The sequence below is a fragment of the Hyaloscypha bicolor genome, assembly GCF_002865645.1.
Source record: "Hyaloscypha bicolor E unplaced genomic scaffold K444scaffold_191, whole genome shotgun sequence".
Taxonomy (NCBI): Eukaryota; Fungi; Ascomycota; class Leotiomycetes; order Helotiales; family Hyaloscyphaceae; genus Hyaloscypha; species Hyaloscypha bicolor.
Window position 1 is genome coordinate 55,458 of NW_020194693.1, and position 18,252 is coordinate 73,709.

At 50.3% G+C, this 18,252-nt stretch overlaps 3 protein-coding genes across 3 annotated transcripts; 2 read left to right on the forward strand and 1 right to left on the reverse strand.

Moving 5' to 3' along the window:
* Window positions 1–482: 482 nt before the first annotated feature.
* Window positions 483–3,688, reverse strand: K444DRAFT_549582 (Cse1-domain-containing protein; the record flags this gene model as incomplete). Its single annotated transcript, XM_024876471.1, has 7 exons — window positions 483–1,104; window positions 1,158–1,464; window positions 1,514–2,921; window positions 2,975–3,145; window positions 3,201–3,368; window positions 3,423–3,565; window positions 3,619–3,688. 7 exons carry the CDS (start codon window positions 3,686–3,688, stop codon window positions 483–485), a joined length of 2,889 nt encoding a protein of 962 aa, XP_024726076.1.
* A 382-nt stretch (window positions 3,689–4,070) lies between these two features.
* On the forward strand, window positions 4,071–6,624 carry K444DRAFT_577439 (putative ATP-dependent RNA helicase dbp2; the record flags this gene model as incomplete). The annotated part of the gene is made up of 7 exons (XM_024877574.1): window positions 4,071–4,189; window positions 4,350–4,507; window positions 4,561–5,529; window positions 5,578–5,865; window positions 6,123–6,251; window positions 6,303–6,464; window positions 6,519–6,624. 7 exons carry the CDS (start codon window positions 4,071–4,073, stop codon window positions 6,527–6,529), a joined length of 1,836 nt encoding a protein of 611 aa, XP_024726077.1. The 3' UTR covers window positions 6,530–6,624.
* A 6,716-nt stretch (window positions 6,625–13,340) lies between these two features.
* K444DRAFT_712744 (ARM repeat-containing protein) lies at window positions 13,341–16,529 on the forward strand (the record flags this gene model as incomplete). Its single annotated transcript, XM_024888284.1, has 5 exons — window positions 13,341–13,388; window positions 13,446–15,029; window positions 15,080–15,358; window positions 15,410–15,965; window positions 16,014–16,529. The coding sequence occupies 5 exons, from the start codon at window positions 13,341–13,343 to the stop codon at window positions 16,385–16,387; spliced, it is 2,841 nt and encodes a 946-aa protein (XP_024726078.1). The 3' UTR covers window positions 16,388–16,529.
* Window positions 16,530–18,252: the final 1,723 nt, after the last annotated feature.

Genomic DNA, 18,252 nt, shown 5'->3' on the forward strand with positions numbered 1-18,252 from the left:
TGTCCCAGCCCCTTCCGTCTCATTTAGAAGGTTACCGAAGAACCGATAGCCAATGTCTGCTTGGAGAGGATTTGCCTTGATGAAGATTGGAGTCTGCTGGAGGAATAGGTAAAGTGAAACAGTCCAGTGCCGTGAGCTGGCATAGCGGATCAAAGGGGCCTGGAGGAGCCTTTCGGCGGGTGCCTCAACATCACAACAAGTAAAGAGATACCCAGGGACGCTGCCAAACCGGAAATCACACCTGATATTCTGAAAAGTGTGCTAAATAGCAGTAGCAAGGTAGCCCAAATCTAGATGCTGGTATCTTTGCGGCCGATAGACAGCGTAGAAAAGAGTTCTACCGCTTTTGGTTTCGCTATCACTCGCTCATGGATTAAACCCGAAACTTGCCTCTCAGGCTGATACCTTTGAGACCGTTTTCGTCATTAGCCTCTTCCCCTTGGATTCTCTACCCGGATCACCTGTCGTAGCATCATCCATTTTCATCGCATATAGGATACCAGGACGACTTTCGCCTCTGGCGAAAGTCGCTCATTGACGTATTCAGCGATCGCTCCCGCCTGCCTCGCATCTGCAGCCTTGAGATACGATCCGACCCATAACTTCACATCCGTAACTTCTGGCCACTCGTCCCTGGGAATCTTCTTACAGGTATTTAAAGCCGTGAAGCCAACTCCAAAGCTAAGATCATCGACGTCAACATCCATGACGACATCATCAGCAGTAACTGGCATCGGAGGGTTTTCCAGCAGCTTCAACAACGCCTCACAAGTCTTGCCCCAGCCCTTTACGTACTTGACGGCGAAAGCTTGTGAATCTGCTAAGGTCTTGGTAAGCGAGACAACAGCTAGTTTGCGTTCGAGAGGTCGAGCTAGCTGTTGTGTTGAAGGCAGGATGATTGTCAAGTATATTGGCACGTAAACACCGTCCTGAACGGTATCGGAATTTTGAATGAAAAAGTCAGCGCCGAGGCCTAACTGATCCCGCGATGCTACAAGATGGTAGAAGCGAATGAATCTGTGCTTAAATTTCTCTGGCGCATTGTTGTTCAGTCGCGTGAAAATTATGGTCAGAATTGTCGGGAAATATTGTTGGATGGCCGACCTAGGTATAATTTAGCACCATCAGTTAAAGCGATATTTTATGACGTGACTTACACTTCACAGGACGTGACTACAGCTTCCAGAACATCGAATCCATAGAGCTCGGTCCTTGCCTTCCCCGACATGAGCTTCTGAAATATTCCAAGGATTGGCTCGACTTGATTGTTAGCCACGATATCTGCTGCACTTCTTGGTATGATGGACGAAAGCAATCGAGCAAGTGCAGGTACGTTGCCTCTCGATTCCCATAAGGATGGCATAAGTACTGGAGCAACCAATGCTTTGTAGAATTCGGAGAGCGGGCCATGCGGACGAGCTTCAAGAAGTGCAGCGAATAATTGGAATACGTAAGGCATGAATTCTAGCGTTTGGTCAGAGCTTTCAAAGAGATTAGGCACACCCAGGCCTACCTTGGACATCGTTTTGAAGGATTCCCGCGAACGGAGGATATAGATCGTTCTCCAGCTTTTCGGGTTGCGATGAAGCCGCGTAGCGGACCAAGGCACCCAACGACTCGAAATGGTAATAGTAGAAGCGCGGGTTACTTGGGTTTCGCCCGATAATGTCGGTGATGCTAATCAAGTGCTGGAGAACAATATCTGTGATCGATAGTACGCTGTCCTTGATGACGATCAGAACCCGCATAACGCAGCGCATCAAGAACTCATTTTCCTGGATCTTCTCTGGTGCGGGATCCTTCTCTATGAGCTGGAATAAAAGCTCAAGGAGATCCTTGGCGAATGGAGTGACTTCATCCTTTCCAAAAATGTGTTCTCCCGAATCATTTGTGAGGAAGAGTACTCGTTCCACGGCGATCGAAGCATATGTGTAGACAACATAATTGGAAGACGCCAAGTTCTTGACAAGGGGGGAAAACGCAGCACTCCACTGAGCCTTCGTCAACTGACTTCGGAAGGTATAGAGAAACTTGATAGCATCCACTTTCAATATTGGCTCCACACCTGTGTCAGCAATAAGATCGTTCGCAATGTTGTTCTGAAAGAAATCAACCACGTCCACCAAGGAATTAGTTGTCTTGACACCGTGGGTAGCAGTGATAACTCCTTTTGCTGCAATTGCCGAGAAAAGGTACATAGCGGTGTCCTTCGACTTCCACTCGCTCGCTGGATCTCTCGTGAAGGCTGCAAGGTAGTGCGTGATATATCGTCCAACAACATCCGTAACGAGGCGCTCAAACTTCTCGAGTAATTTTCGTAAGAAATCCGTAGCTGCTCTCCGTCGGGTGTCGGCATCAGATCCTTCAAGGTCCCGCCGAATGTATTCGATAGGCTCATCCTCAAATTGTTCAATATCCGATCCCCGCAGACTGACGTTTGGCAGAATGACCTTCTCCACTACCTGGCCTAAGATTTCCTCGTTATTGAAATTTTGCGCATGTCGATCGAGACTTGCCACAGCAGTCAAGAAATGCAACGCCTTGCTTACGAGTATGTCGAATTTCGTCTCCGGGCCAATGGTTGTTAACAGGCTCCATGCGCTCGTAATGAAAGGTTTGCACAGGTCTCCAAAGGCATCCTCATATTTGTGCATGTACAAGGTCATAACCTCACAAATTCCAGCCTTGACAAATTCCAGTGGTCCAGACTCTGAATCATCATCGGTTGCTAGGAGCGGATTTTCGTAGGTGAGATATTTATGCAACAATGCGGTCACATCTCCCAGGTTGTCTTCAAAGATTGGTGGAAGATCCTGGGAGGAAAGATCGTAGAAGAGCTTGACCAACAGATTCATGACTTCAACGTGTTGTATCAAAGCTTCCCTGTTGTTCTTGTTTGCCTCAATCTGGCGATCGGTGCTCTGTGGAGGGAAAGCTTTAGCTTCTGAGTGCCAATGGACGGAGACAAGCTTACCGCAAGCAACTGAACATATGGCTCTCCAAATTTCGAAAGAACATGATTGATCTCTGTGTATAAGTCGTCGGATGCGAAAAGGGGTCTCCATCGTTTGAAGATTGAGTGCGCCACTTCTAACACCCCAATGTTGACTTTCGCATTATCAAGGGTCAGCCTGGAAACCAGGTCCTAGTAAAGTTAGAGACATTCTCCGCACATGACAACATACAGAGGGCAAGCTCACATCAACCAATGTATCCCATCGAGTCCAAAAATCAGAGTCTGCGATCACGCTGATCGTTTCTCCTAGTTGTGCTTGGATACTGGGAGGTACTGAGATCATAAGCCCTATGAGCTCCTTCTTGATTGTCATAACCTCATTTTCGGCGAGTTTGTACGTTCCTTCCTCGTCCTGAAAAAATTCTTCTGAGTATTCAGCTGCGAGAATGGGCGCCCAACTACTTACTACCCAGTTGAATTTGATAAAATTCTTGAAGCACAACGCCCCCGAAAGTCGTGTGTTCAGCGGCAGAGACCCCGAGGCGACAATGTTGAGCAGGAGAAGCGAGAATTCAGGTTTCTTCTCTTCGGTCTTGAGCGCGATCTCCGCTGGTAAAGTCAGCCAGAAGCTCGACAAGGAGCTTCAACCTCGAAAAACTTACCTTGCTTATGCTGCCGATGATCTAGTGTGGCTTCGAGGAGCTGTACAAGAGTCCCCATATCTGAAGCCATGTCTTTGGGGCTGGATGGATGCAGTGTTAAAGGGACTGGAGGAGTTGAGATTTGGAGCTTCTGTTTGTCAACAATCCGCCAAATGTTCGGTTCAGCCTTGCCTTGCCCGTTGCACTCGCCGCGAAATTATGGCCGTGCTTGCGCCTTCTACACGTGATCATATGCGCTAAGGAAAAAAATCGGAAGCGGCTGCCCATTTCTTCTGAAGTTGGCGAAACTTTTCATTTCTTCAACAACAACCATCAAACCCTCGCCATTCCAGCTCCTTCCCATCAACACGAGAAGCTACTTCGGCAAGCATTCGGTGTCTCTTTCAATTTCCGAACCTCATCCTCTCGTTACTCACTTTTTCAACGCGCAGCGTTCGCCTTCAACCACTGCGATGTCTTACGGTGGATACGGAGGATCTCGTGGAGGATCCAACGGGTACGATTTCGGTCGCGATTCTCAAAGCCGTGGCAAATACTCCAGTGGCTATTCCAACGGGTATGACAACCTATGGTCTAGATATTGTTGTAAAGTTTGGCGCAGTCCGCCGCCTCCTGTAGCAAAGTCGATTTGGACCGCTCACTTTTGAGGGATCCAAACACTTTACCACGGAAGGCGGCAACATCCCATCTCTTTTCACCTTCTTAAGATTTCATACTAATTATGGACACAGTGGATACGCCGGTGGACAAGGTTACGGAGAAGGCGGTGGCGGGAATGTCAATGGATTCTCTGGAGGCAGTTACGGAGGAGGAAATGGATACGGCAGCGGAGGTCAAGGTGGAGATCGTATGTCCAACCTTGGTGCCGGTTTGAAGCAGCAGCATTGGGGTAAGTCACCGAAAAGCCCTTATCGCGCATGATAGAAACTGACAACCATCCAGATCTCAACAACCTTCCAAAGTTCGAGAAGTCTTTCTACAAGGAGGATCCTCTGGTTTCTTCCAGATCCGAGGCCGACGTCATCAAATTTAGAAACCAACATGGCATTTCAGTCCAAGGACGAGATGTCCCGCGACCAGTCGAAACCTTTGACGAGGCTGGCTTCCCTGCATATGTTATGAGTGAAGTCAAGGCTCAAGGCTTCCCTGCACCCACCGCAATCCAGTCTCAAGGTTGGCCCATGGCTCTCTCTGGACGTGATGTTGTTGGTATTGCTGAGACTGGTTCCGGAAAGACTTTGACATACTGTCTCCCAGCCATCGTTCATATCAACGCCCAACCGCTTCTTGCACCAGGAGATGGCCCCATTGTCCTGGTCTTGGCTCCTACTCGTGAGTTGGCCGTTCAGATTCAACAAGAAATCACCAAATTCGGCAAGTCTTCTCGCATTCGCAACACCTGTGTTTATGGAGGCGTTCCCAAGGGTGGACAAATCCGTGACCTCGCAAAGGGTGTAGAAGTTTGCATTGCCACCCCGGGCCGTCTCATCGATATGCTGGAGTCTGGGAAGACCAACCTCCGCCGAGTAACCTACCTCGTTCTTGACGAGGCTGATCGTATGTTGGACATGGGTTTCGAACCACAAATTCGTAAGATTCTTGGTCAGATTCGCCCCGACCGACAAACTTGCATGTGGTCTGCTACATGGCCAAAGGAAGTCCGTGCTCTTGCATCCGATTACCTGAATGATTTCATTCAGGTCAACATAGGATCCATGGAACTCTCTGCTAACCACAGAATCACACAAATTGTTGAAGTTGTATCCGAGTTTGAGAAGCGAGACAAGATGACTAAACACCTTGAGAAGATCATGGAGGATAAGGACAACAAGATTCTGATCTTCACGGGAACCAAACGTGTTGCTGACGATATCACACGCTTCCTCAGACAAGACGGGTGGCCCGCGCTGTGTAAGACGCTCCCTTTATACAGAAGTATCAAGCTAACACCTCTCCCAGCGATTCACGGTGATAAGCAACAGAATGAGCGTGATTGGGTCTTGAACGAGTTCAAGACTGGAAAGAGTCCCATCATGGTTGCCACTGATGTGGCTTCCCGTGGTATTGGTATGATTGAAACCCCCTTCCCCTGCACAGCAACGGCCAGCCGCCTACACAGTAGTGCTTTACTCTCGACGCTCACGCGTTCCCCTGATTGCGTTAATTTGCCTGGGCTCTTTCGTGTCTTTTGGTTCTCTTTCATAGGGTGTCTTGGATCTTCGGTGAAGCATAACTCATGCTGCACTTGTAATTCCAAACTCAAAAAGTACTTCTTTAGGTACGAGATGTGGAATTGGCATCTCTTGACTTGTCAAGCTGTCTCCAAGACTCCCAAACTAGAGGACCTGGATGTGTTGTTCACCTGCCCTGGCAATGCACCCGCAATGGACAGATAATGTCAAACGCCGAGAGAGTATTGGATGCATTCAAATGCAGCTCCTTCACTAGCCGCCCTGGAACGTTGCTATACACTTTTTCTTGTTCTTGCTAACCCGTCAATGAAGATGTTCGCAACATTACCCACGTGTTGAATTATGATTACCCGAATAACTCGGAGGATTATATTCATCGCATTGGTCGTACTGGTCGTGCTGGTGCAAAGGGTACTGCTATTACCTTTTTCACAACTGACAGTGAGTTTCCATCTCTTTCTTTTCCTCTGAGCCTTGCTGATACGTTTGCAGATCAAAAGCAGGCTCGTGATCTAGTTGCTGTTCTTACCGAGGCAAAGCAACAGATTGATCCCCGACTTGCCGAGATGACTCGATACGGCGGTGGAGGCGGTGGAGGCGGCAGATATGGCGGAGGTGGATATCGTGGGGGTCGTGGAGGTGGCCGTGGAGGTGGTAAGTCTCTTGCTCCCTTTTACCCCCTGTTCCATCGCTGATGGAACTAACAAGGTCGTTGGTAAATAGGGGGATTCACCTCTTCCAACTCTGCTCCTCTTGGAGGGAACAGGCGCTGGTAGGGGTTCTCGTTCACAGTCGAGCGACCGACATTGCTCTCTCAGAACCGAACATGGATCCACGAACAACATTCGAATACCGTCGTCCCCGGTGTTGACGAAATTGCATTTCATACAGGTCGTTCAGGCGTTGGTGGTCTCTGAGGTTGGGAGAGGGGGTAGATTGCCTTGATTTGCTCGCTCTTTCCATTTTTCATGCCCTTTTGTAATCTGTTTTTCCTACTGGTCCAAAAATTGCTTGCTTCTGTGGACACGGTAATAGACATAAGGATGGCAACTGTCTCTCACAACAGTCTGCTGCTCGCACTATAGATTGCTCTCAGCTGGTTTTCCTTGATCTCCGCAACTCACTATGCTTTGCAGTCGGTCTTCACGGCCAACTCCTTGATGGGTGGTGGGTGCTTTCGCTGCGACATACGATTCGATAGACTTGCCGTGTAGCTAGTTACCTAGTTATGATAGATGATAAATTCGAGACACCTCGAGAATCCTTGTGCGCATCTTTATCAGTCCATTTCTTCAATTCCAACGAACAGTCTTCCGGTCTCGTACTTTGCCTTTTAATTCATTTGCCTACACAAACCCTACTCGTCAATCATTCCCTCGCATCTGCCATCACCGCTCCACGGCTTACTTCTGATCTTCACGTCAATATAAATACAATCACATCTTCATATTCGAGAGACTTAAAATTACGTAGCATACATTAAGTACAACAGTGTAGAAGGGAACGTCGACATCCATCTTTGGAGCTGACGGGACAAATGTGCAGCTATTAGACGGCTGTCGGTTGCTCGTTTTCTTAAGGTATCATGTACTGAACGGCAAATACGTTTCATCGTTCCCCCCCCCCAACGCTACCTTGCGATAGCCTGTGATATTTCGACGCATCTTCCGCCAAAATGAAGTCCAACAATCCTCAGAAACAAGCCAACGTGTCTGTTTGAGGCACTCAAAGAAGATGCTGATGATGTGCGATGCAGTGCCAGATTCTGAAGCGTACTGTACAAACAGCGAAGAAAAAAACTGATTGAAAAGCCGGAAGTAAAGTCATGTACAACGTGTCGGGAAAGTATGTGCAATGCTGATCTGGAGAGAGGGCTGTCAGCAGAGTCGTCGGAATACCTATGACCATTGGGATTTCTCCTTTAAGCCACCAATGCGCTCGATATCGATTGAGTGGAATCGGGCCCCGCTTTCCTTTTCATATGCCGGTAATTGCTCATCTTTCAATGGCTCCAGGCCGACGCCTGTCTCGCCAACACGGACAACCACCACCCGGCCGCTTTTTCGTCGTCCAGACTCGTCCTGCTCATCGGGGAAAGTGATCCGGATCTCAGGGACGCTGTCCGGGGAGAGTGGTGGAGAGGATGGGCTGCTGAGAATAGAGGACTTCTCGTCGTAGACGTAGATGCTCGAGCCGTGTCCATAGGGGCTTGCAGTGATTGTCAGACGGCGGTGGTTCGAGATGGGCTTGCTATCGCTGTGCATAGGAAGTTGTTGTCTGGATATGGCTCTGTTTCTGCGAATCTTGCGCACGGTGTAAAGAGCTCCGACCAGGAGAAGAGAAACGAAGATCAGGACCATGAGGGCAATGAGGAGGTCAATCACGGTCGTTGACATGGCGGTGGATGATTCCTCGCGAGTACGGAGTGCGGCGCTGCCTCTTGCCATGATACTGGATAGGGAGCTCATACTCAGTGTGCAAAGTGCTGTTGTATGTAGTACGAGGAGAGTCCGGAAATGCTCGCAGCTCATGGATCACAGGAGAGTGATCGGTGGGCAGGACTCTATTGGACCCAGACGAGTACCGAGGCTATCACTGCAGAAGAATTATTAGCTATTGTATACACACTCGCACATTGAATCGAGAAAGCGATATCGATTTATCGCAGCACCGGCCAGATTGGAGAATGCACTCACGCAAGGAAGACAGAGCGACAGCGGCAGCGAGCGGCAACAGATTCAGCGCGGGAGTCGGGGGAAATTTCCGAAAGAATGGACGGGATCGGGCTTGAAGGAGTGAAGCCGATACCTGAAATGAGCGTGGGTCCCGAAGGAAGGAAGGAAGGAGAAAGAGTGAAGGCTGGCTCTCGTGAAGATGAAGCAAGGACGACGAAGGTGTGAAGGAGGACGGCGACGAGGTCAAGGTTCGACGGGTCGGGGTCAAGCACCCAGGGGCTCAGCGCAGTGCGCACACCCGTCTACGTAAACGCTGGCCAACGTTGTCTTCATTTCAATTCCTGGCCAATCATCGACTGTGCGGTGGGGCGGCTGTGCTTTTCTTGGCTGCCAACGCTAATGGCGCCAACCATGCTTGGCTTAGTTACTCGTCAGCACAGACCACCAGCCGGAGATGGTGATTGGTGGGTTTGCGCTGCACTCTTTGCTGTGGGTGGGTTCCCTGTGAGCCTCACTTCATTCTTCACTCCTCACTCCTCACTCCTCACTCCTCTCGAATCCCGGAATCACTCGCAGCTGGAAGGAGGATGAATGGATGGATGGGGGAGGTTGGGGACATTGGTGCTCAGAGTTTCTCAGGCCCCGCAAAACGCCCAAACTCCGCAGAACATCAAAACCGTCCAAACATTGTTTTTTGCACCTCAGCACTGGAAATAGATTCTGCTGCGGCTCCGCTCAGGGCGTTCGTCCGAAGAAACCTTTCTCCGCATGAATTTGAGGCTGCTCACCGTGTCGCGAACCTGGGGCTCTTTGGAACACAAACGCATTGATGTGGCGCACCTTCGAAGCTTGGGATCTGCTTCAGATGCTTCTTTCTGACGAAATCTATCTTGATGCCGTGATGCTGCCGCCTTTCCGAGCGATAGGGACGACAACCATCCATGAACATTGGCGATTGGGGCACTATAGAAATTGGGTGTTGAAGTTCTGCCTGTCGCACTACAGCCAATTGACGGACCTAAAGAGGCCTTTTTGCGGTCTCACGCCTCATTTCTTTTTACTGCTCTCTTGAACAGTGGCGGAAAAGCCTTGACTGGGAGTCTCCATGTTCTAGAAGGCGGCCCTTCTGATCTTGTGTGATGTGATCACCCTATTCCTTGTTCCCCGCAACGTTCTCCAACGTTCTCTATCCAATCAGCGCCAGCATCGAGGTCTGCAAGCCTCTCCTTTGCACTTTCCGAAATGTGACAGATCTCGAGTGACATGAATTACGGGACAGAACTTTTCATCAAAAGAAACGTCTTATTCACGACTTCTCGCGGAGATAAAAGCAAGTGCTTTAAGTCTCGAGCACTGTGACAATGAGAAGGCTTTACAAGAGACTAGGCTTCCCGTAGATGAAGTATCTCGAGGTTAACCTTTAGTTTATCTCCGCCTCTCCTGACATTCTAGGAGCATTTCGGAGGGGGGAGGGGGTTCCAATCATTTCAAAATCACATGGTTGCCTTACTTACATACATATCGCAGATGGATCAACCGGAGCACGAAGCACATGTGTAACCTCACTAGGCAACACCTCAAGATATCTGGATTCTCTCGCCTCATAACGACGTCTTCATTGATCAGCGCTTTTGTAAGACAAACAGCGGTGAAGGGAGAAGCGTGTTCGGAGAAGACCCACCTGCACTGCAATGTAATGCCTGGTTGGGACAGGTTTGCTGTCAGTTGTCAGATTTTGTTGAAGCCCCTATGGCTTTCGTCACCAACAGTGCTGCTAGGCAGGGGTGGCCTGATTGCCGTAGATAGTCTTTGGCTTTCTCGCGGCTCAAGCGCGCTGTCAACGGTTGTGCAGGATATAAAAGCATCGATCCGATGAGATGTGGTATTGTTCAACACAGCAGCCGTGATTTTGTCCGTGCAAGAGGCGCGGTGTGGAACAAGGTGTGAAGCTTGGGAGTACCAGATCCATATGGAAGAGGGATGTCTCGTGGGGCGTGATCGAGAGCCTCGGTGTCGAGATATGCAGGAAGGCGAGGGACTACCCAGTCGTCCAATTGATTCTCTTGTCTGATACTTATCTTCACGAGCTTATCCCTCGTTAAACCACATGTGACGACTGTCACCGAGAGACTCCCAAAGAGTCGGGCGGAATTGCAGGCTGGACAGGGAAACAGCATTGGCGGAAAAGCTCACCACTGACGCCACCAGAGAAAAGCCTCAATCATTGTGAAGATGAGTGGTTGTCAGGAGAAGACTGCCACTATACGTCGTTAAGAGTGCTGTCATGCGAAATGCTGGCTTCCGCGGACATGGCCTGGAGCAGCAGTAGCGTGTATGGGTTGGTCGATAACTGCTGATCTCCCTTTCCACAGAATCTGGTTGGAGAAGGTCAAAAACATCGATCATAGCGAGATCTGATCCGAGATGAAGGCTTTGTAACCATGTGATTTGCTTCTTTGCAGGCGGTGGCCAGGTGCTTTTGGAGAGCGCAGGGAAGGGACGTTGACCATACAGGCAGTCAATCAGTCAGTCAGTCAGTCCATCGAGGTCCGAGCTGCATTTCATTCTGATAGCACTGGGCGATCCTGCGCAGAAGATGTCTACGACGATGGCGTCTCTGGGACGTGTTCCCTAGATGAAACAGTTCCTGGTGTTCGGGCAGACGAGAGGAGCCAAAGGGTCATTCAGGGCAGGGCAGGGCAGGGCAGCAGAATGGGTCTGTTTCGAGCTTGCTCGATGGGATGTGCGACTGACTGCAACTTGCGCGCAATTAAGGATGAGGAGGGACACCGAGCGAGCGAAGGTTGAGTTGAGCGTGCACCGCAGGTTATCGGAATTAACTGGTCGATTGAATTCCAGGTCGAAGGGACACTATTACACTATTATAATTGCATCGCATTCCAGAAGGAAGGAAGGGATGGCAGGTGACTCAATGGCATAAACAAATAGGGGGGGAGAGAGAGGGGGAGGGAGAGAGAGAGCTAGATAGATAGACAGATAGATAATGCGACGTCATGGTTGGGCTCGGGCTCGCTCACGACGGCGATGAGAGGAGAAGAGGGTGGTGGGTGGGGGAAGAAGGGAGGTGAAGGGGGCAAAGGGGGCAAAGGGGGGCATTCTGGAGCATCTATCTGGTTTTTGGAATAAGGCTGAGGCTTCAGGGGCATCTCAAGGTTTGGTTTTGGTCTGTGCTTCGCTTTGCTTCCGGAGTCTCTTTGACAGGCGGGTTAAAGTATTTTAGTTACCGTTAGTTGAATGCGGCAGCTTGGGCTTGGGCTTGGGCTTGGGCTTGGGCTTGGACGGGGAGGACTGGGACTTCGGGTTAGCAGCGGAGTGGCTCAGTGGTACGCGAGCCTCAACCCTTCCCCGGGCCTGAACAATAATGGCTGCCCCTGTTACTGCTGCGTCCGCGAAGTCGCCCTACGGAGGTAAGTAGGGAGGGTAAGTGACGAGAGGGAGGAGAGATGAAAAAGGGCGGAGCAGCAGGCCAGCCAAAGCTAGCATAGCACGGCACGGCACGGCCTGGCCTGGCCTGGCATAGCATAGCATAGAATAGCATAGCAAAGCATAGCATAGCATACCGGAGAGTCTACTAGTACTGCGCTGTACTGCACCGCACTGTACTGTACTGGACTGTACTGTAGGGTCCTGTAACTGCACGAGGTCGCGCATCCCCTGAGTGCTTCCTGATGTAAGATCGTCGCCCAATCAACCCTCGTCCAGGGGCATTTCAGTTGGCTGGACCCCTGCTTCGCATCGCCGCCAGGCAGACCAGACCAGACCACCACCAGACCCATACCAACCCAGCCCAAACCACGCCAGACTAAAAAGGGGAGACTCCAGAGAGACCCAGGCACACAGACCAGACAGACCAGACAGACAGGCACAGAGAGTGTGTGTGAGAGAGAGAGAGGTCAGAAAACACACTACGAAATATTTCAAGCTTTCAAGCCACAGCCTTCGCTTTCCTTGAAGTCTCTCCCTTCCCACAATCCCCACACACCACCCCCTTCATACTCACGAACGTCGACACCCTCACCCTCACCCTCCTCACCCTCACCACTCCCTCGCCCTCGCCCTCGCCCGGCTCCCTTCCTGCCAAAGTGAACAGCCACCCAGCGAGCGAGCGAGCGAGCGTGCTTGTGGAACCAACAACCCCCCCTCCCCTCTCCCTCTCCCTCTCTGGGGAATTCTACGCTCCCCGATCGAGCTTCGACCCGCAACTGCGTTCCTGGCTCTCGCACCCTTACTTCGCCCCTCCTAAAGCCTCCCCGGATGTGGTAGAACGACTCGAACCAGCACCAAGACAGGACAGACTGAACAGAGACAACGCACAAAGGGCACGCAAATTACCGCCAAATCCTTCGGTGGTCTGTCTGGCTCTGCGCGCGGTGTGCGGGTGCCTGCCTCTCTCCAGAAACGCGCCGACTTGGGGTACAAACGAAGGGCTGGTCGCGCGACATACTCCTTGCCCTACCTGGAGCCTTCAACTACCTCCTCCTCGCCCGCCCTCGATGCTCGACTTCTCTTGAACCACTCCCTCTACCTCTTCTTCGACCCCGCCTTCCTTGTAAATGAGCTTTCACCATACCCATAGTCCATCCGTTACATACTGCGACGACCTGCCCTGGTGCGTGAGCTTTCAGCTCAGATCAGCCTTACCGCTCGCACATCCTTGCTGACGTCTGAAAACCACCACACAGTCACATAGATCTCCCTCCTGTCAAATAAACCACCAGAAAGATTATTCTTTGGTCGCAACAACCGTCCGCCGAACATACGGGCTCTTTCCAAATACTTCCATCCTCGGCCTCGCAGCCTTCACATACGCTCCTAGTTCTGCGCATACCTCTCCATGTCGTCTGCGACCACCAACAGGCCAGCGGCTGCCATGGCCGGTGCTGTATGTTTGAACAGTTCTAGCTCCTGTTCTGCGCATCTTGCTGACTCCTTCTCCCAGGGGCGGTCCACCCGGTTCCCAGAGTTTGGTGCTGCCTCCGGGAGGCACAATAGTGACTCCTCTCAGTCTTCAACTCTTGGTCAGACGTTTGGCAATGGGGGTTCATGGCAAGCCTCGACCGGCATATGGGGCCCGAACACAATTGGTAGCGGATTTCCCAATGTGAAGAGAGATGCTTCACGTTCGCGTCGTAGGTCTAGCTTGGCTTGGGAGGCTCCCACTACCACTAACATCAAAACAGCGTCAGGCAAAGATGATTTCCTCGACGGCCCCAGCGGCTCAGGTGCTCTAGCTGCATCTTCCGAGGCTGACCCGTGGATTGCACGCACAAACGGGCCGTGGAATCCTCCCGACACGACGTCTCCTACGCTGCAGTCGCACAGTGGAAGCACTTCTCCTTCTCATACACGAAATAGCATCCCTACGACCACACCACAAACGCTTCTGGAGATCCAAAACCAGTATCAGCAGTCACGACCGGGTATGAACCAGAGCTCAAGCTTCAGCAGGTCCCAACCGAAGAGCAATCTGGATCCATCCTCCGGTAGCTTTAAGTTTGTGCGGAAACCATCATTTGTGTACAACGACGACAAGGAGAATTCGAGCCAGTACGTTTCGAATGCAGAGAATTTTGATTTGGACGTCTCATCGAGGTATCTGCCCATCGGTAGCACTGCGTCAAGAGATGGCAGTATGCCACCCTCGAGAGCATCAGACTCTGGTGGTCTCAATGGGGGGAGTGTATCGTTTGGTAATGGTAATCAGCCTTTCGGCTCTCTTGGTCACCACACGCCAAACAGCTCGATCCACTCCCAACGCCCTTCATTCTCCGGGCCCTCAACTTCGTTCCCCTCGCAAGGAAATGGCTCGAGGTATGACCCAGAAGCCGAGTTAAGCGAAAAGTTCGGAGCATTCAGCCTTGGGCGTGAGGCTGAGCAGTCCGGCGTGTCTCATCTTAACAATATCCCCAGCACGTCATACTCTCCAAATCATCCCAGCTTTTCCCAGCAAAGCTATCCTTCAGGAAGCGCTTCTGGAATGTGGGGGGATGGTTCTAAGGTCCTCAACAACTTTGAGCCTTATTCCAATCAACCCTTTGCCGACCAAGTATACTTCAACAAGCCTGCTCCTCGATTCACTGAGAGAGGCACTGTCTCACCAGCAGGTAGTGACTACCGCCGAGGCATTAACAGCCCCAAGTACTATCCCGCTGCTGGGACCCCCCCCTCTGGATCCGACCAAATATATAGGCCAAGCTCAAGAGGTCCACGAGTCCCACAAGGGCCTTCTGAATTGGACAGGAGATTGCAAAATATACATTATGCGCAGCAAGCCCAGGCATATATGTATGGCACCCAATTCCACGGCCAATATCCTGCACATGCCTACGATTACCCTGCCCACCAGAATTACAGACCGGCCAATGTTCCATACGGCTACCCAATGCCAATGCCCCCTTATCCTCCAACTCAAATTATTCCCACTCGACCAGCGAAGGATCAGGATGTTGGTGTCGGTGTTCGAAGCGTACTTCTAGAAGAGTTCCGCTCAAACTCAAAGTCAAACAAGCGTTATGAGCTGAAAGTAAGTTGGATGCGAGCCATCGGTCTCTCGTTCACTGACTCACCGTACAGGACATCTACAATCATGTGGTTGAGTTTAGTGGGGACCAACACGGATCACGCTTCATCCAGCAGAAGCTGGAAACCGCCAATAGTGACGAGAAAGAGCAATTGTTCCGCGAGATTCAACCCAACGCCCTGCAGTTGATGACTGATGTTTTCGGCAACTACGTCATTCAAAAGTTGTTCGAACATGGAAATCAAGTCCAGAAACGAGTACTGGCTGAACAGATGAAGAACCATGTTATGGAGCTGTCAATGCAGATGTACGGATGTAGGGTTGTTCAAAAGGTCAGCCGTCCATCTACCAGTACCATTTCTATCGCTAACAAGTACCATCAGGCTCTAGAGCATGTCCTCGCTGATCAGCAAGCGGAATTAGTCGAAGAGCTCCAGGTTGATGTTTTGAAGTGTGTCAAGGACCAGAACGGCAATCACGTCGTGCAGAAAGCTATCGAGCGTGTGCCAACCGAACACATTCAGTTCGTCATCGAGGCTTTCAAAGGCCAAGTCAACATTCTCGCCACGCATCCTTACGGATGTCGGGTCATTCAAAGAATCTTGGAATATTGCAAGCCCCATGATCAAGTGGCGGTGTTAGAGGAGCTACACCAATGTGCGTCGATGCTTATCACAGATCAATATGGCAACTATGTCACGCAGCATGTCATCCAGCACGGAAAGCCAGAAGATCGGGCCAAGATCATCAAGATCATCACAGGCCAGCTTCTGACCTTGTCAAAGCACAAATTTGCATCGAATGTGGTGGAGAAGAGTATCCAATTCGGCACTGACGAACAGAGAAAAGCTATCGTGGCCCAATTGACGGCAATTCACAGTGATGGCACAAGTCCTCTGCAGCTAATGATGAAGGACCAATATGGCAATTATGTTATTCGTATGTTATCCACAGTCCATCTGTCTACAGAGTCTAATCATTTTGAAGAAAAACTCCTTGCACAATTAAAGGGTGCTGAGCGTGACGCTTTTGTCGAGGATATGAAGCCGCAGCTCCTCCAACTCAAGAAATACAACTACGGCAAGCAAATCGCCGCCATCGAGAAGCTAATCTTCACTGGCCCACAACCTTACATCACACCCTCTTCCCTGGGCACGCCCATCTCTCAAACAATGCCCATTGAGATCAACTCGAATGCCCCGACTCCAATGCTCACCAACGGGCAAAACAGTCCGCAGAGCAGCAGTCTACCAAGTACAAATGTCAGCACCATCGAAGACCCAACTGACGGCCCGATCTCAGGCAAACACACGGGGCACAATGAAAAGCCCTGCCCCGAAGTGATCATCAATGGCGTTTGAATTTGGGTTCAAAACTTTCCTCGACTCAACACTTGAACGAAAAATCATCAAATCATGGCAGGCGCGTTGGTCGGTCTTGGATGGGGTGGGACGGCTATCAAAAGTGACTTTTTTCTATTAATGGTTTCTCTGGTCTGCGAGACTTCTTAAATTCATGTTTACGGGGTTTGGCTGTTTTCCGGTGTTCTTCGATTTGCCGACTCTTGCTGCAAAGCAGATGGATTGTATGGATGACTGGGTCCGGAATACGGATATGATTCGTTACGAGTATTAGGTATGTTACGATGATTGAATGGGTTCATATTACATCACAGTGTGTGCATGGGCTGGGACGACAGAAAGAGACAGCTCTCTGTTCGCCATTGGTTTGGTTCTTGTGGTGTCTTTTCTATGTTGTTCTTGTTGTTTGCTCGACTCGGGAGAGGAGAGTACTTAATACGCTTGCGTGCGTCTGTGGAGTATTATGGTGTTTCTTCGCGTGGACAGGGAAAAACATGGGGGAATGGGCAAGTAAAGAAGGAAACCAGGATACAACAGCATGGAGAAGAACTTATAGATGTGTGTTTTATGGATATGGCAGACAGAAGTAATTGTCGCTGAATAAAATGCATTGAGATCTTCAAACCTTCTTGTTTCGTTGACTTGAAATGGGCCTAAAGTTCAGTGAAGGGTTCTCGAGTTAACAGATCATGTCTGTAATTTGGTGAGAACAGATGACCAGAAGCGAGTTCCCTTCCTCCCGCCCCCCTTTCCCCCTTTTCCTTTTTTTAAATAAAAAAGACAAATGCCGAGCTGACTCGATCTGGGTGAAGGGGGGATTGATACAGAGTAAGAACCAGAGAGACCTTACCGGGGCAGCAAGGGTTGGATGAGGATTGGATTCCAGTTGCGGGAGATTGAAGATCTGGGGGTTATGCTTCATGAATGAATGGCGGCGTGGTCGGGACGAGGGGTTTACATTAAACTCAAGATGAATGGAATCTGAGGGACTACACCGACACTTTCGGCATGAAATTGCTTACACCACGTTATGTCTTTACATGAAAGATCTGCTTCCATTCTCGGCTAAAAGCCTTTACCAAATCCTAACGCTTCCCTGAGTTGTTCATATACCCTACGACGAACTGTATACTCCAATAGCCGGGAAACCTAAATAAGATAAGCAAGCTAACTTCGAGTAAAAGATAGCGTCATTACTCTGCAACCTGCTGAACACGAGGGACAAAGGATTCAGAAGCTCTTCCCAAACGTACTGAACCCCTAAACCGCAGTATAAGTCCCGATAACCCATATATCGGCCCTTCTCCTTTTATCCCTTTAGAGAGTCACCGTTCTAACGTCGAGGCTAACGTCTGGCTTTTAGCTCAAAATCCGGCCCCTACTTGGGAGGTAACGACAAGGCTATGCTGGGACGGGCCGCACTGGTTTGTTTCTTAGGCCGCGATAAAAGTATTAAGGGGCCCCGCCAGCTCCGGACCAGCTAGTTCAAGGAAGTCTCGAATAGTGATGGCTTAAGACACCGGCGTCGAAAGTTCGAATGACTCGCTTGCACATCCGAATGGCTGCCCGATTACTCGTTCCTCGAGAACGAGTAAACTATTAAAGCAATTTAATCGAAGTGGAACGATCTAGTTTGTAATACTCGTAGAGACCAAGGAGATTCATAGCAGCCGCTAGAGAGCCGTGGCTTGACAAACGGGTTTCTCGGAACTCCAACACGCACATACACAACCCACTTCCACGATGCGAAATAATTAATTTCAGGTGTTTTGATTATTCTCTCTGGTACACGGGCCTTGTAGGCAAAGAACGCTAGGCAAGTCTTTGCAATCAATCCACTCCCCCAATGAGCAATATTTGGACCC